This window comes from Neoarius graeffei, chromosome 13, assembly GCF_027579695.1.
Source record: "Neoarius graeffei isolate fNeoGra1 chromosome 13, fNeoGra1.pri, whole genome shotgun sequence".
Classification (NCBI taxonomy): domain Eukaryota; kingdom Metazoa; phylum Chordata; class Actinopteri; order Siluriformes; family Ariidae; genus Neoarius; species Neoarius graeffei.
In genome coordinates, this window is record NC_083581.1 from 22,783,645 (window position 1) to 22,801,479 (window position 17,835).

Genomic DNA, 17,835 nt, shown 5'->3' on the forward strand with positions numbered 1-17,835 from the left:
GAAAGGCCCCCATCAGCCACTAGGCTCGAACCCAGAACCTTCTTGCTGTGAGGCAACAGTGCTAACCACTATACCACTATGCCACCCTACAGAGAAGCAGTCCCACACAATATCAATTAGAAAGGTTGGATTAGCATTTTGTACACAAAAGAACCATGTGTAAGACTGAAATGTAAGTGACCTTGTTATCTTCCCAGTAGAGATCTGTACCAGGTTATGTTTACTGTGTGTGGAGATGTTGGTGTAGTTAACAGTGACTGTTTATACAGGTGATGCAACTGTCCCTATGTTCAGTCCCTTTATAAGGTAGGCTCTTACTTCTTATAGGAGTATTAAATAGACCTGGCAAGTTAAAGAGGATGCACTGATGCCCCATAACAACATGCACCTTCATGCTGTTAATGGAGATAACTGGCAGAATGACAGGAGGAACTCTACAGGAGCAAATGCTACAGTGGGTTTTTGGTATTTTAATGGCAAAAGTTTTCCTTTTAATCTGCTTAATTGGTTTCACTATCAAATAAAATTAAGATAGAACTTCTGTTTAGATACTTGTGACATTAAATGATGACATGATGTTACATGTATTTTGGAAATGGTGGTTCAGAGCACCGAGCCAGCCTTCCAAGTATAAAGAGTAAACCCAACCACCGGTTACTGGTATCTTATCTGATCTAATCTGGGACCAGCATAGCCACCCCTCCCCACGCCCATCCCAAACACATTCTCACACACACAGAGAGTAATACACACGGTTAAATACACATTTATACACACACAACAAAATCAAAACCACAAAGAATGACTTGATGTAATTAATCCAGATGATGAGCTGTACAATGCCACAGTGGATTTAAAATGAAGCCATCAAGATGAGACTGAAGTGTAGAATTTCAGTTTTAATGCAAGGGGTTTATCAAAAAATATTGCATTAACTGTTTAGGAATTACAGCCATTTGTTTTACAGTCCCTCCATTTTTACTGCTTCAAAAGTAATTGGGCAAACTAACATAATTACAAATATAAGCATCCTTTTTAATTACTCATAGATATATAGATTTAGAATATATACATACACACACACACACACACATTATATATATATATATATATATATATATATATATATATATATATATATATATATATCCCTGTGATGACCTGGCGACTTGTCCAGGGTGTGTACCCCGCCTTCTAATCAGCCAGTCCCACATATATATGTGTGTGTGTGTGTGTGTGTGCTGTCAAGGGACTGGCTGATTAGAGAACTGCATAAAACAGCAGGTATAAGGGCGTACCTAATAAAGTGGCCGGTGAATGTGTGTGTATATATTATACACACACATTCAATGGCCACTTTATTAGGTACACCCTTATACCTGCTGTTTTATGCAGTTCTCTAATCAGCCAGTCCTTTGACAGCAGCACACTGCATAAAATCATGTAGATAAAAATCAAGAGCTTCAGTTAATGTTCACTTCAAACATCAGAATGGGAAAAATTGTGATCTCTGTGACTTTCACTGTGGCATGGGTTTTGGTGCCAGATGGACTGCTTTGAGTATTTCAGAAACTGCTGATCTCCTGGGGTTTTCACACACAACAATCTCTAGTGTTTACACAGAATGGTGTGAAAAACAAAAAAACATTGAGTGGGGTGACAGTTCTGTGGGTGGAAACGTCTTGTTGATACGAAGAGGTCAGAGGAAAATAGCCAGATTGGTTCGGGCTGCTAGGAAGGATATAGCAGACATAGACATAGACAACATTTATTGTCATTCAGTATGCAACAAGTGTACACAGAACAAAATATTGTTGCAATTTGGTTCAGCATGGAATTAAATATAAAAGTATATTAAAATATGCAACAGCAAAAATATTATAAAGTGCAATAGTGTAAAGTGACCTGTGGAATTAGGAATTGTTCAAGTATAAATAGAAGTTTAGAGTTCCGTTTGATTTAGAGTTTGGATTTGGAGGTCAGCAGTCTGGTGGCCTGGGGGAAAAAGCTGTTACAGAACCTGTTGGTCCTGCACTGAATGCTATGGAACCTCTTTCCAGAGGCCAGGAGGGAGAACAGTCCATAGTGAGGGTGTGAGGGGTCACTGATGATGTTTCTGGCTCAGAACATGCAGTGCTTAGGTGCGATGTCCTGAATGGAGGGAAGAGAAGTCCCAATGATTTTCTCTGCTGTCCTCACCATTCTCCTCACATTCTTCCAGTCAGAGGCACTGCAGCCTCCACACCACACAGAGATGCAGCTGGTCAGAACACTCTTTATGGTGCTTCTGTAGAATGTAGTGAGGATGGGCGGGGGCAGGTGAGCTCTCCTCATCCTACACAGGAAGCGCAGACGCTGCTGTGCCTTCTTGACCAGTGACATGGTGTTCACAGACCAGGTGAAGTCTGTAATGTGCACTCCCAGGAACCTGGTGCTATTGACCACCTCCACAGCCGTGTTGTTGATGAGAAGTGGAGTGTGGCTGGGCCGGTTCTTCCTAAAGTCGACAATGATCTCTTTGGTTTTGTCCATGTTCAAGATTAAGTTGTTTTCTCTGCACCAGCCCACCAACTGCTCCACCTCTTCTCTGTAGGCCAGGTTTTTGTCGTCCCTGATGAGGCCCACCACTGTTGTGTCGTCCGCAAACTTCACAGTGTGGTTGCTGGCAGCCCTGGGGATGCAGTCGTGTGTCATCAGAGTGAACAGCAGAGGCCTCAGGACACAGTCCTGAGGGGAGCCTGTGCTAAGGGTGATGACACTGGAGGTGTTCTGTCCAACCCGCACTGACTGTGGTCTTTCAGTGAGGAAGTCTAGCAGCCAGTTGCACAGGTGGGTGCTGAAGCCCAGGGGACCCAGGTTGTTCAGCAGATGCTGTGGAATGATGGTATTACAGTTTTTCTCAATTGGTTTGGCTCATTTCTTGAAACTGAGATGACATTCTCAAAATAACATGGACAAATCCCCAAACCCACTTGCAATTTCTCACAACAGATTGGCATTTCTCATTGCTTTCATCAAATTGCAAATCCTTTGTACATGTCTCAAGTGTCTAGTGCATCCTTGCAAATGGTTATGTACAAGTGGCCCACAGTTAACACAATCATCCCACATTTAGCACAACTTCCAAATGAATAGATGTTCGTAATCCATCCCAATTAGCTGTTTCTCAATGTACTGTAATGGTCGTTCCCTCCAAAACATGTCAGAACAATTTCATCGTATAAGTCATCATATGCAGAATAGTCTGCTCAATTGTCAAAATTAGTCAAGGACATAATACAATATAGTATATATATTTTTGGAAGATTTTGGAAGATTTTTGGAATAAATACATGGCAGCCAGGTGAATAAGTGACAGGTGAATTCAGGTTTTGACTAACGATGGAGGAGTTTCCCACATCACAGATGACCAATCCAACAGTTTGTGGAGTTACCTGGCAGGTGTTGTGTATGACTATGACTGCTGCCATACATGTATACTGTATATAGAGCTTGGCCTGGTGCCAGTACTATTTGCAGAGTGAACATGGAGGAACCTCAACAAGGACAACTTCCAGCTGGAGGAAGGGGAAGAGGAAGAGAAGGAGGAGGAAGGAGAGGAAGAGGAAGAGGAGAAGGGGTGCGGATGCGTGGTGGTGGAGTAGGGGGAAGAGGGCGAGGAGTGCGTAGGCATCACACTGTCCCCGATGAAATTTGAGCCACCATTATTGATCATGTAGTCAATCATGGCCTAACCATGGCAGAGGCAGGGCGCCGAGTGCAGCCTAACGTGCCACGCTCTACAGTCTCCTCCATCATACAACCCTTTCGCAGGGAAAACAGGTATGCACTCAGGCAGTGATGGAATTACAATTTTTTCTAGGAAAGCTGTGTGTGTGTGTGTGTGTGTGTGTGTGTGTGTGTGTGTGTGTGTGTGTGTGTGTGTGTGTGCACGCCTGCACGTGTGCGCATGTGTGTAGGCCCATACTGCAAAATCGTATGATGCAGTGTTGCGTATATAAAGTGACAAAGAAAATACTACAGTAAATTGGACAAAATAAAGTAAATTACAGTTGCAGTTTAGAGTAGTATTGCAGTGCAAATTGTCATGTCTGTGTCTATCTGCAGAATTGGGCGACAGCCTCCTTTGGGCGGTAGAAGGAGATTGCTTACAGATCCCCAGGAACAAGCCATCTGCAACATGGTTATACAAAACAATGCCATCACACTCACACAGATCTGCAATGCAGTCCTTCAAGACGAATCCATCTTCCACAATATCAACTCCATTAGCATCTCAACCATAGACCGGGTACTGAAGAGAAATCATATGACCATGAAACAAATATACAGGGTACCATTCGACAGGAATACAGAGAGGGTGAAAGAACTGCGGTACCAGTATGTGCAGGTAAGTCAATTAGTGTATTTGTTTTCCACCATTGTAACCTATACACTATGCAGAGGTTCAAAGTTTGGGGGGTTTTCCGTATCTTTACTGTGCCTTTGGAATCCAGTATCTGACCACAGAATTTTGCCTAACAACTGTAACAGAAAACTGTGATCAGTATTTCTCCATTTTGTGTCAAAGACCACCTGGAGTACCTCTGCATAGGCCAGCATAGGTTTGGAACCGCTGCAGGTTATATTGACTTTGTGTATGACCCATCTACATGATTTGGTTTTACCTATATTTCTCTTTTGTAGAGAATAATGGCATTGGAGGGGATTGAAACACCTCATCTCCTGGTGTTTGTAGATGAGGCTGGTTTCAATCTGGCCAAGAGCCGCAGGCGCGGACGTAACATCATTGGCCAGCGGGCCACAGTGGACGTCCCGAGTCAAAGAGGGGGAAATATTACAATGTGTGCGGCCATTTCTGACAATGGTGTGGCCACACGTATTGCAAGCCTGGGCCCGTACAACACTCAGAGGCTCCTCCTCTACCTGGACCGTCTGTATATGGATTTAGTCCCCGAAAATGAAAGGGGTCTCGAAGCACCCCACCTACCACAGTTTGTCATTGTGTGGGACAATGTGAGCTTTCACCGTGGCCCACTCATCAGAGCATGGTTCAACAGCCATCCAAGGATGCGTAATGTGTTTTTACCACCATATTCGCCGTTTCTCAATCCTATTGAAGAGTTTTTCTCTGCTTGGAGGTGGAGAGTTTATGAACGCCACATTGGGGATCAGAGGTCTCTCCTCAATGCGATGGATGCTGCCTGTGAAGACATCACAGGCGATCAGTGTCGGGGTTGGCTAAGACATTCACGCCGCTTCTTCCCACGCTGCATCGCAAGGGAGAACATCCGGTGCGATGTAGATGAAAATCTGTGGCCAAACAGAGAGCAGTGGATGGATGGCCAGGAGGATGAGGATGGTGACCAGGAGAGGGTGGGGGAAGACGGCAACAGCGACTAGTCCAAGTGTTTCATTTCTGGAACTTTATTGCTTTTTTGGTTCATGTTTATATTTTGCCATACAGCCTTTCAGCGTGAGGACACATGATATCACATGCAGAAGGTCAATGCATATTTTCCTTTTACCTATATTCTCTGTACATAATGCAGTAATGCATGCAATTTGGTTTGTGTGAAAATTGTGTGAATAAACAATTTCCTTGGCGAAATGAGTGCACTGTGTGTGGTGTCAAACTTTGGAGGCTGCTCTCACTGTAAAACCCTATTTCTCCAGTTTTATATATAATAGTATTCCTTTAGCTAGACCTCTGACAAAATGTCTAAGCATTTTGACTTGCAGTGCTTACACAATGCCAAAGGGACAATGCATTTTGGGGGCATTGACTATTTATTTGAGAAGGATATTTAGTTTTGACACATGGGTAAACTGTTTTGGGAGAGATATGAGCATTTGCAGATGATCCATGTAGTTGTGCTGAGCCATCCAGGTCATTTAGACAGAAGCACTTACAGTTTTTCTCGATTGGTTTGGCTCATTTCCTGAAACTGAGATGACATTCCTATAACTATAAGGTCATTTTGCCAAACAGTGTTACAGTTCTGCACAACCCTTCAGATAACCAGCAAAATGTCATATGTCTCCCAAAACTGTTCATTCATGCTTCAAAATGAAATCCCTTTCCCATATAAATAGTCAGTACCATAAAAATGGCATAGATCCTTCTCAACTGCTTGGCCTCATTTTCGTTCATTACAGTTTTTCTCAATTGGTTTGGCTCATTTCCTGAAACTGAGATGACATTCTCAAAATAACATGGACAAATCCCCAAACCCACTTGCAACTTCTCACAACAGATTGGCATTTCTCATTGCTTTCGTCAAATTGCAAATCCTTTGTACATGTCTCCGGTGTCTAGTGCATCCTTGCAAATGGTTATGTACAAGTGGCCCACAGTTAACACAATCATCCCACATTTAGCTCAACTTCCAAATGAATATATGTTCATAATCTATCCCAATTAGCTGCTTCTCAATGTTATGGTCGTTCCCTCCAAAACATGTCAGAACAATTTCATCGTATAAGCCATCATATGCAGAATAGTCTGCTCAATTGTCAAAATTAGTCAAGGACATAATACAATATAGTATATATATATATATTTTTGTCAGAAGAATTTGGAAGATTTTTGGAATAAATACATGGCAGTTAGGTGAATAAGTGACAGGTGAATTCAGGTTTAGACTAACGATGGAGGAGTTTCCCACATCACAGATGACCAATCCAACAGTTTGTGGAGTTACCTGGCAGGTGTTGTGTATGACTGTGCCTACGGCCATACATGTATATATAGAGCTTGGCCTGGTGCCAGTACTATTTGCAGAATGAATATGGAGGAACCTCAACAAGGTCAACTTCCAGCTGGAGGAAGGGGAAGAGGAAGAGATGGAGGAGGAAGGAGAGGAAGAGGAAGAGGGGTGCGTATGCGTGGTGGTGGAGTAGGGGGAAGAGGGCGAGGCGTGCGTAGGCATCACACTGTCCCCGATGAAATTAGAGCCACCATTATTGACCATGTTGTCAATCATGGTCTAACCATGGCAGAGGCAGGGCGCCGAGTGCAGCCTAACGTGCCACGCTCTACAGTCTCTTCCATCATTCAAACCTTTCGCAGGGAAAACAGGTATGCACCCAGGCAGTGATGGAATTACAATTTTTGCTTGGAAAGGTGTGTGTGTGTGTGTGTGTGTGTGTGTGTGTGTGTGTGTGTGTGTGTGTGTGTGTGTGTGTGTGCACGCCTGCACGTGTGCGCATGTGTGTAGGCCCATACTGCAAAATCGTATGATGCAGTGTTGCGTATATAAAGTGACAAAGAAAATACTACAGTAAATTGGACAAAATAAAGTAAATTACAGTTGCAGTTTAGAGTAGTATTGCAGTGCAAATTGTCATGTCTGTGTCTATCTGCAGAATTGGGCGACAGCCTCCTTTGGGCGGTAGAAGGAGATTGCTTACAGATCCCCAGGAACAAGCCATCTGCAACATGGTTATACAAAACAATGCCATCACACTCACACAGATCTGCAATGCAGTCCTTCAAGACGAATCCATCTTCCACAATATCAACTCCATTAGCATCTCAACCATAGACCGGGTACTGAAGAGAAATCATATGACCATGAAACAAATATACAGGGTACCATTCGACAGGAATACAGAGAGGGTGAAAGAACTGCGGTACCAGTATGTGCAGGTAAGTCAATTAGTGTATTTGTTTTCCACCATTGTAACCTATACACTATGCAGAGGTTCAAAGTTTGGGGGGTTTTCCGTATCTTTACTGTGCCTTTGGAATCCAGTATCTGACCACAGAATTTTGCCTAACAACTGTAACAGAAAACTGTGATCAGTATTTCTCCATTTTGTGTCAAAGACCACCTGGAGTACCTCTGCATAGGCCAGCATAGGTTTGGAACCGCTGCAGGTTATATTGACTTTGTGTATGACCCATCTACATGATTTGGTTTTACCTATATTTCTCTTTTGTAGAGAATAATGGCATTGGAGGGGATTGAAACACCTCATCTCCTGGTGTTTGTAGATGAGGCTGGTTTCAATCTGGCCAAGAGCCGCAGGCGCGGACGTAACATCATTGGCCAGCGGGCCACAGTGGACGTCCCGAGTCAAAGAGGGGGAAATATTACAATGTGTGCGGCCATTTCTGACAATGGTGTGGCCACACGTATTGCAAGCCTGGGCCCGTACAACACTCAGAGGCTCCTCCTCTACCTGGACCGTCTGTATATGGATTTAGTCCCCGAAAATGAAAGGGGTCTCGAAGCACCCCACCTACCACAGTTTGTCATTGTGTGGGACAATGTGAGCTTTCACCGTGGCCCACTCATCAGAGCATGGTTCAACAGCCATCCAAGGATGCGTAATGTGTTTTTACCACCATATTCGCCGTTTCTCAATCCTATTGAAGAGTTTTTCTCTGCTTGGAGGTGGAGAGTTTATGAACGCCACATTGGGGATCAGAGGTCTCTCCTCAATGCGATGGATGCTGCCTGTGAAGACATCACAGGCGATCAGTGTCGGGGTTGGCTAAGACATTCACGCCGCTTCTTCCCACGCTGCATCGCAAGGGAGAACATCCGGTGCGATGTAGATGAAAATCTGTGGCCAAACAGAGAGCAGTGGATGGATGGCCAGGAGGATGAGGATGGTGACCAGGAGAGGGTGGGGGAAGACGGCAACAGCGACTAGTCCAAGTGTTTCATTTCTGGAACTTTATTGCTTTTTTGGTTCATGTTTATATTTTGCCATACAGCCTTTCAGCGTGAGGACACATGATATCACATGCAGAAGGTCAATGCATATTTTCCTTTTACCTATATTCTCTGTACATAATGCAGTAATGCATGCAATTTGGTTTGTGTGAAAATTGTGTGAATAAACAATTTCCTTGGCGAAATGAGTGCACTGTGTGTGGTGTCAAACTTTGGAGGCTGCTCTCACTGTAAAACCCTATTTCTCCAGTTTTATATATAATAGTATTCCTTTAGCTAGACCTCTGACAAAATGTCTAAGCATTTTGACTTGCAGTGCTTACACAATGCCAAAGGGACAATGCATTTTGGGGGCATTGACTATTTATTTGAGAAGGATATTTAGTTTTGACACATGGGTAAACTGTTTTGGGAGAGATATGAGCATTTGCAGATGATCCATGTAGTTGTGCTGAGCCATCCAGGTCATTTAGACAGAAGCACTTACAGTTTTTCTCGATTGGTTTGGCTCATTTCCTGAAACTGAGATGACATTCCTATAACTATAAGGTCATTTTGCCAAACAGTGTTACAGTTCTGCACAACCCTTCAGATAACCAGCAAAATGTCATATGTCTCCCAAAACTGTTCATTCATGCTTCAAAATGAAATCCCTTTCCCATATAAATAGTCAGTACCATAAAAATGGCATAGATCCTTCTCAACTGCTTGGCCTCATTTTCGTTCATTACAGTTTTTCTCAATTGGTTTGGCTCATTTCCTGAAACTGAGATGACATTCTCAAAATAACATGGACAAATCCCCAAACCCACTTGCAACTTCTCACAACAGATTGGCATTTCTCATTGCTTTCGTCAAATTGCAAATCCTTTGTACATGTCTCCGGTGTCTAGTGCATCCTTGCAAATGGTTATGTACAAGTGGCCCACAGTTAACACAATCATCCCACATTTAGCTCAACTTCCAAATGAATATATGTTCATAATCTATCCCAATTAGCTGCTTCTCAATGTTATGGTCGTTCCCTCCAAAACATGTCAGAACAATTTCATCGTATAAGCCATCATATGCAGAATAGTCTGCTCAATTGTCAAAATTAGTCAAGGACATAATACAATATAGTATATATATATATATTTTTGTCAGAAGAATTTGGAAGATTTTTGGAATAAATACATGGCAGTTAGGTGAATAAGTGACAGGTGAATTCAGGTTTAGACTAACGATGGAGGAGTTTCCCACATCACAGATGACCAATCCAACAGTTTGTGGAGTTACCTGGCAGGTGTTGTGTATGACTGTGCCTACGGCCATACATGTATATATAGAGCTTGGCCTGGTGCCAGTACTATTTGCAGAATGAATATGGAGGAACCTCAACAAGGTCAACTTCCAGCTGGAGGAAGGGGAAGAGGAAGAGATGGAGGAGGAAGGAGAGGAAGAGGAAGAGGGGTGCGTATGCGTGGTGGTGGAGTAGGGGGAAGAGGGCGAGGCGTGCGTAGGCATCACACTGTCCCCGATGAAATTAGAGCCACCATTATTGACCATGTTGTCAATCATGGTCTAACCATGGCAGAGGCAGGGCGCCGAGTGCAGCCTAACGTGCCACGCTCTACAGTCTCTTCCATCATTCAAACCTTTCGCAGGGAAAACAGGTATGCACCCAGGCAGTGATGGAATTACAATTTTTGCTTGGAAAGGTGTGTGTGTGTGTGTGTGTGTGTGTGTGTGTGTGTGTGTGTGTGTGTGTGTGTGTGCGTGCACGCCTGCACGTGTGTGCATGTGTGTAGGCCTATACTGCAAAATCGTATGATGCAGTGTTCATAGTACAGTAAATTGGACAAAATAAAGCAAATTACAGTTGCAGTTTAGAGTAGTTTTGCAGTGCAAATTGTCATGTTGTCCGTGTCTATCTGCAGAATTGGGCGACAGCCTCCTGTGGGCGGTAGAAGGAGATTGCTCACAGATCCCCAGGAACAAGCCATCTGCAACATGGTCATACAGAACAATGCCATTACACTCACACAGATCCGCAATGCAGTCCTTGAAGACCAAGCCATCTTCCACAATATCAACTCCATTAGTGTATCAACCATAGACCGGGTACTCAAGAGAAACCGTATGACAATGAAACAAATATACAGGGTACCATTTGACAGGAATACAGAGAGGGTAAAAGAACTGCGGTACCAGTATGTGCAGGTAAGTCAATTACTGTATTTGTTTTCCACCATTGTAACCTATACACTATGCAGAGGTTCAAAGTTTGGGGGGTTTTCCGTATCTTTACTGTACCTTTGGAATCCAGTATCTGACCACAGAATTTTGCCTAAGAACTGTAACAGAAAACTGTGATCAGTATTTCTCCATTTTGTGTCACATACCAGCTGGAGTATCTCTGCATAGGCCAGCATAGGTTTGGAACCGTTGCAGGTTATATTGACTTTGTGAAGAAGATATTACTGCTGTGTATGACCCATCTGCATGATTTGGTTTTACCTGTGTTTCTCTTTTGTAGAGAATAATGGCATTGGAGGGAATAGAAACACCTCATCTCCTGGTGTTTGTGGACGAGGCAGGTTTCAATCTGGCCAAGTGCCGCAGGCGCGGACGTAACATCATTGGCCAGCGGGCCACAGTAGACGTCCCGGGTCAAAGAGGAGGAAATATCACAATGTGTGCGGCCATTTCTGACAATGGTGTGGCCACACATATTGCAAGCCTAGGCCCATACAACACGCAGAGGCTCCTCCTCTACCTGGATCGTCTGTATGTGGATTTGGTCCCCGAGAATGAAAGGGGACTCGAAGCGCCCCACCTATCACAATTTGTCATTGTGTGGGACAATGTCAGCTTTCACCGTGGCCCACTCATCAGAGCGTGGTTCGACACCCATCCAAGGATGCGTAATGTTTTTTTACCACCATACTCGCCATTCCTCAATCCCATTGAAGAATTTTTTTCTGCTTGGAGGTGGAGGGTTTATGAACGCCACATTGGGGATCAGAGGTCTCTCCTCAATGCCATGGATGCTGCCTGCGATGACATCACAGGCGATCAGTGTCGGGGTTGGCTAAGACATTCACGCCGCTTCTTTCCACGCTGCATCGCAAGGGAGAACATCCGGTGCGATGTTGATGAAAATCTGTGGCCAAACAGAGAGCAGCGGATGGATGGCCTGGAGGATGAGGAAGGCTACCAGGAGAGGGTGGGGGAAGACAGCAACAGCGACTAATCCAAGTGTTAAACTTGTGGAACTTGCTTTTTTCAATTCCTTTTTTGGTTCATGTTTATATTTTGTGATATAGCCTATAGACGCATGACATCACATGCAGGAGGTAAATGCATATTTTCCTTTTACTGTATACCTATACTCTCTGTTCGTAATGCAGTAATGCATGCAATTTTGTTTGTGTGAAAATTGTGTGAATAAACAATTTCTTTGGTGAAATGAGTGCACTGTGTGTGGTGTCAAACTTTGGAGGCTGCTGTCACTGTAAAACCCTATTTCTCCAGTTTTATATATAATAGTATTCCTTTAGCTAGACCTCTGACAAACTGTCTAAGCATTTTGACTTGCAGTGCTTACACGATGCCAAAGGGACAATGCATTTTGGGGGTATTGACTATTTATTTGAGAAGGATATTTAGTTTTGACACATGGATAAACTGTTTTGGGAGAGATATGAGCATTTGCAGATGATCCATGTAATTGTGTTGAGCCATCCAGGTCATTTAGACAGAAGCACTTAATGAACAAAAATGAGGCCAAGCAATTGAGAAGGATCTATGCCATTTTTATGGTACTGACTATTTACATGGGAAAGGGATTTCCTTTTGAAGCGTGAATGAATGGTTTTGGGAGAGATATGACATTTTGCTGGTTATCTGAAGGGTTGTGCAGAGCTGTATCACTGTTTCGCAAAATGACCTTATAGTTATAGGAATGTCATCTCAGTTTCAAGAAATGAGCCAAACCAATTGAGAAAAACTGTAAAATGCGAGCTCTGTTGCATATCTGATCAAGCACTTTTTGACCAGTACTCCGCCAAACCATTAGGGGGCGAACCGACGCATGTAAGGTTTCATTACTCCGCCTAAATAAGCAAGCAAGCCAAGTGCGCAGAGCTTCAGTGCAGCGGTATCTTCTTCAAGGGGTGATAGCGTGAGAGTAGGTAACAGATTGAGGTGAGAGAGAAAAGCTAACTATGTCGGAACAACAGACTATTTAGCACTGGAGGCAATGTTGTGACCTGCCTTTGCTCATGTTTAAAGCCAGAGCATGTTGATAGGCTGGTCTTTCTAGCTAAAAACTTGTAGGCCTCAGTATAATGCTATGTAATTGTTGCAATTGAGTTTTCAGTTCCTTCATCCTTTGGTAATTTCTTGGATAAATTTCATTTATTTGTCATTTGGAAATCAGAATTTCTCTTTTAAATTTCATTCTGCACTGAAAGCTGTTCATATTGTTTGTTTGAATATAGTGAAATAAAATTTAAGTGATTTCCCTAACATCAAGCATAATTGTGATTAATAATCGTGATTACAATTTTGATCAAGATAATCGTGATTATCATTTTTCCATAATTGTGCAGCCCTACTAATTACCATTCGGTTTATTGAGGTGCACAGCAGTACATACATAGTTGCAACAACTCACATAAAACAAAACAAAGACTGATATTCGGTTGGTTGAGCTGCGCAGACTGCACAGGTTGCGAGCTCGAGCTTGGTTGCTATGGTTACCCACAAGTTTGACAGGCATATCGGGGACAGCTCCTAGTTCAGGACCCCAACATGGCATGATGAAGGGTGCCAAACCGAAAAGGCAGAAAACGATTGCATAGTTTTTTCAAAAAACAATGACTGTAAGTAAACTGTGCCTTACTTTATCATATCACCTTGCAATTTTTTGATAGTCTGTTCAAAGTAATGTCGTAGTGAAAGTAAAATCGTACGGAGTAGAGATGCCTTTCTGGTAGCCTCCTTCTTTCGGTGGTAGCCTGTAGATACAGTGCTCAGAAGGCAGTTTTAAGGGCATCAGAGTATATTCCTCGCACAACACATGTTGGGGGTGGAGTTGGGGTTGGTTTGCTGGTAGCTTTGTCCCCCCCAGTTCAAAAAACGTATCTGCGCCCCTGCATGAAGGGACTTTGGCTTGATCCAATGAGGTGTTGAAAATGTCTGTTAAAACATGAGCCAGCTGGTCTGCACATTCCCTGAGCACTCCCTTCCATGTTTTGACTCTCCTCAGAGTCCTCCGCACCTCAGCTGTATCAAGTTGGGACAAAGTTGGGACAAAGTACAAATTGTAAATAAAAATGGAATGCAATGATGTGGAAGTTTCAAAATTCCATATTTCATTCAAAATAGAACATAGATGACATATCCAATGTTTAAACTGAGAAAATGTATCATTTAAAGAGAAAAATTAGGTGATTTTAAATTTCATGACAACAACACATCTCAAAAAAGTTGGGACAAGGCCACGTTTACCACTGTGAGACATCCCTTTTTCTCTTTACAACAGTCTGTAAATGTCTGGGGACTGAGGAGACAAGTTGCTCAAGTTTAGGGATAGGAATGTTAACCCATTCTTGTCTAATGTAGGATTCTAGTTGCTCAAGTGTCTTAGGTCTTTTTTGTCGTATCTTCCATTTTATGATGCGCCAAATGTTTTCTATGGGTGAAATATCTGGACTGCAGGCTGGCCTGTTCAGTACCCGGACCCTTCTTCTATGCAGCCATGATGCTGCAGTTGATGCAGTATGTGGTTTGGCATTGTCATGTTGGAAAATGCAAGGTCTTCCCTGAAAGAGCCGTCATCTGGATGGGAGCATATGTTGCTCTAGAACCTGGATATACCTTTCAGCATTGATGGTGTCTTTCCAGATGTGTAAGCTGCCCATGCCACACGCACTAATGCAACCCCATACCATCAGAGGTGCAGACTTCTGAACTGAGCGCTGATAACAACTTGGGTCGTCCTTCTCCTCTTTAGTCCGAATGACACGGTGTCCCTGATTTCCATAAAGAACTTCAAATTTTGATTTGTCTGACCACAGAACAGTTTTCCTCTTTGCCACAGTCCATTTTAAATGAGCCTTGGCGCAGAGAAGACGTCTGCGCTTCTGGATCATGTTTAGATACGGGTTCTTCTTTGAACTATAGAGTTTTAGTTGGCAATGGCAGATGGCACGGTGAATTGTGTTCACAGATAATGTTCTCTGGAAATATTCCTGAGCCCATTTTGTGATTTCCAATACAGAAGCCTGCCTATATGTGATGCAGTACCGTCTAAGGGCCCGAAGATCACGGGCACCCATTATGGTTTTCCGGCCTTGACCCTTATGCACATAGATTCTTCCAGATTCTCTGAATCTCATCTCATCTCATTATCTCTAGCCGCTTTATCCTTCTACAGGGTCGCAGGCAAGCTGGAGCCTATCCCAGCTGACTACGGGCGAAAGGCGGGGTACACCCTGGACAAGTCGCCAGGTCATCACAGGGCTGACACATAGACACAGACAACCATTCACACTCACATTCACACCTACGGTCAATTTAGAGTCACCAGTTAACCTAACCTGCATGTCTTTGGACTGTGGGGGAAACCGGAGCACCCGGAGGAAACCCACGTGGACACGGGGAGAACATGCAAACTCCACACAGAAAGGCCCTCACCGGCCCCGGGGCTCGAACCCAGGACCTTCTTGCTGTGAGGCGACAGCGCTAACCACTACACCACCATGCCGCCCCGATATTATGCACTGTAGATGATGATATGTTCAAACTCTTTGCAATTTTACACTGTCAAACTCCTTTCTGATATCACGCCACTATTTGTCGGCACAGAATTAGGGGGATTGGTGATCCTCTTCCCATCTTTACTTCTGAGAGCCGCTGCCACTCCAAGATGCTCTTTTTATACCCAGTCATGTTAATGACCTATTGCCAATTGACCTAGGCCAAGTTTACATTAGACCGTATCTGTCTCGTTTTCTTCGTGGATGCACTGTCCGTTTACATTAAAACGCCTGGAAACGCCGGGAAACGGGAATCCGCCAGGGTCCACATATTCAATCCAGATTGTGTCTGGTCCGGTGCTGTGTAAACATTGAGAATACGCGGATACGCTGTGCTGAGCTCTAGCTGGCGTCGTCATTGGACAACGTCACTGTGACATCCACCTTCCTGATTCGCTGGCGTTGGTCATGTGACTCGACTCCTGAAAAACGGCGCGGACTTCCGCCTTGTATCACCTTTCATTAAAGAGTATAAAAGTATGAAAATACTGCAAATACTGATGCAAATACTGCCCATTGTGTAGTTATGATTGTCTTTAGGCTTGCCATCCTTCCACTTGCAAGTGGTAAGTGACTTGCGCACAGCGGCTCAGTCCCGAATCACTGCTCGTGCGCTTAACTCGCGCGCTCTGTGAGCTGCGCAGGGCCGGAGTGCGCACCCTCCAGAGGGCACTCGCTGTTCAGGGCGGAGTGATTTGGAGCGCAGCCGCTGAGGAGGAAGCGATGAGCCGCACTGACACATTTCAACTTACATGCCGAATTAGTCATGTGATTAGCGTATCCGTGTATTGGCGTTGCTGTGTGCACGCTAAACGTTTTTAAAAACGTTAATCTGATGATCTGCTGATACGGTCTAATGTAAACCCCACCCTAATGAGTTGCAATTTGGTCCTCCAGCTGTTCCTTTTTTGTACCTTTAACTTTTCCAGCCTTTTACTGCCCCTGTCCCAACTTTTTTGAGATGTGTTGCTGTCATGAAATTTCAAATGAGCCAATATTTGGCATGAGATTTCAAAATGTCTCACTTTCGACATTTGATATGTTGTCTATGTTCTATTGTGAATACAATATTAGTTTTTGAGATTTGTAAATTTTTGCATTCTGTTTTTATTTACAATTTGTACTTTTGTCCCAACTTTTTTGGAATCGGGGTTGTAGATAAAGATAACCCAGTTAAACAAATGAGACAAATATCATACTTGGTCATTTATTTATTGAGGAAAATGATCCAATATTACAGATCTGTGAGTGGCAAAAGTATGTGAACTTTTGCTTTCAGACACAGGGAGAACATGCAAACTCCACACAGAAAGGCCCTTGCCAGCCACTGGGCTCGAACCCAGGACTTTCTTGCTGTGAGGTAACAGTGCTGACCACTACACCATTGTGCCACCCTCCATTTTCAACCCATACCATGCAAATTTTTATCAATATTAACTCCAGCATTGCTGTGTTTCATCAAAGTACAGTTATATCATTGAGTTTACAGCTGAAAAAAAAAACACATTTAAGTTTGCAGTACCTCTTTAAGTATGTATGAAACTGTCAAAAAGTGGACATAAGCGAACACAAGATGCAAGTTTCTGGTTTTATTAAAATCATTTTAACAGACAAACCAAAGGGCAAGACAATGCACAGAAATGTGATAGGCAATCAGTAAATTAGCTTTAACGAGAGAAGGTAATCAGTAAACATGAAGCAGACAATGGACAAGACATAACTCAAACCAGGTAGAGAACAAAGACTTGGACTCATCACAGGCCCAATGCTGGACCAAATTTCACCAAAGTAACACCAAGAGTCTGAATTATTTCAGTGGGATTCAAACAGGTGAGTGTCATTAGTAATCATACAACTCTTAGCTGGGATAGGGGCTGGACTGAAGGTCATGTGATGAGGTGGTGAAGTGAGAATCATGGGAGATGTAGTCTGTAACTTTGGGAGTTTAATTTAACAGAAATGCTCTGATGTACTCATCAATTGGTACACTGAATTATTTTTTTCCCAAAAATGCCTGATGTGTAGTTCCATATGAAAACTGAATATACTGCAACACATTGCAAATACATTGCAACACATAACTCATAATGTGGTGTACAGTGGTGCTTGAAAGTTTGTGAACCCTTTAGAATTTTCTATATTTCTTCATAAATACGACCTAAAACATAATCAGATTTTCACACAAGTCCTAAGAGAACCCAGTTAAAAAAAATGAGACAAAAATATTATACTTGGTTATGTATTTATTGAGGAAAATGATCCAATATTCCATATCTGTGAGTGGCAAAAGTATGTGAACCTTTGCTTTCAGTAACTGGTATGGTCCCCTTGTACAGCAATAA

At 43.2% G+C, this 17,835-nt stretch overlaps 3 protein-coding genes across 4 annotated transcripts in view; all 3 read left to right on the top strand.

The window, feature by feature from the left end:
• The window catches only part of LOC132896488 (uncharacterized), a 36,381-nt gene extending 30,536 nt beyond the window's left edge, over window positions 1–5,845 (top strand). The window contains exons 1-3 of one of the 2 annotated variants that reach the window (XM_060937350.1): window positions 1,817–3,822; window positions 4,108–4,390; window positions 4,687–5,845. In XM_060937350.1, the coding sequence (XP_060793333.1) occupies window positions 3,737–3,822; window positions 4,108–4,390; window positions 4,687–5,403 (1,086 nt within the window). In that variant the 5' untranslated portion in view covers window positions 1,817–3,736 and the 3' untranslated portion in view covers window positions 5,404–5,845. Of the gene's footprint in view, window positions 1–1,816; window positions 3,823–4,107; window positions 4,391–4,686 lie in introns of those variants that run through there. The other variant, XM_060937351.1, reaches the window with a different exon arrangement.
• A 1,340-nt stretch (window positions 5,846–7,185) lies between these two features.
• On the top strand, window positions 7,186–9,106 carry LOC132896490 (uncharacterized). The gene is made up of 2 exons (XM_060937352.1): window positions 7,186–7,651; window positions 7,948–9,106. The coding sequence occupies exons 1-2, from the start codon at window positions 7,349–7,351 to the stop codon at window positions 8,662–8,664; spliced, it is 1,020 nt and encodes a 339-aa protein (XP_060793335.1). The 5' UTR covers window positions 7,186–7,348; the 3' UTR covers window positions 8,665–9,106.
• Window positions 9,107–10,536: 1,430 nt separating this feature from the next.
• LOC132896021 (uncharacterized) lies at window positions 10,537–12,138 on the top strand. Its single transcript, XM_060936745.1, has 2 exons — window positions 10,537–10,889; window positions 11,206–12,138. The coding sequence occupies exons 1-2, from the start codon at window positions 10,584–10,586 to the stop codon at window positions 11,920–11,922; spliced, it is 1,023 nt and encodes a 340-aa protein (XP_060792728.1). The 5' UTR covers window positions 10,537–10,583; the 3' UTR covers window positions 11,923–12,138.
• Window positions 12,139–17,835: the final 5,697 nt, after the last annotated feature.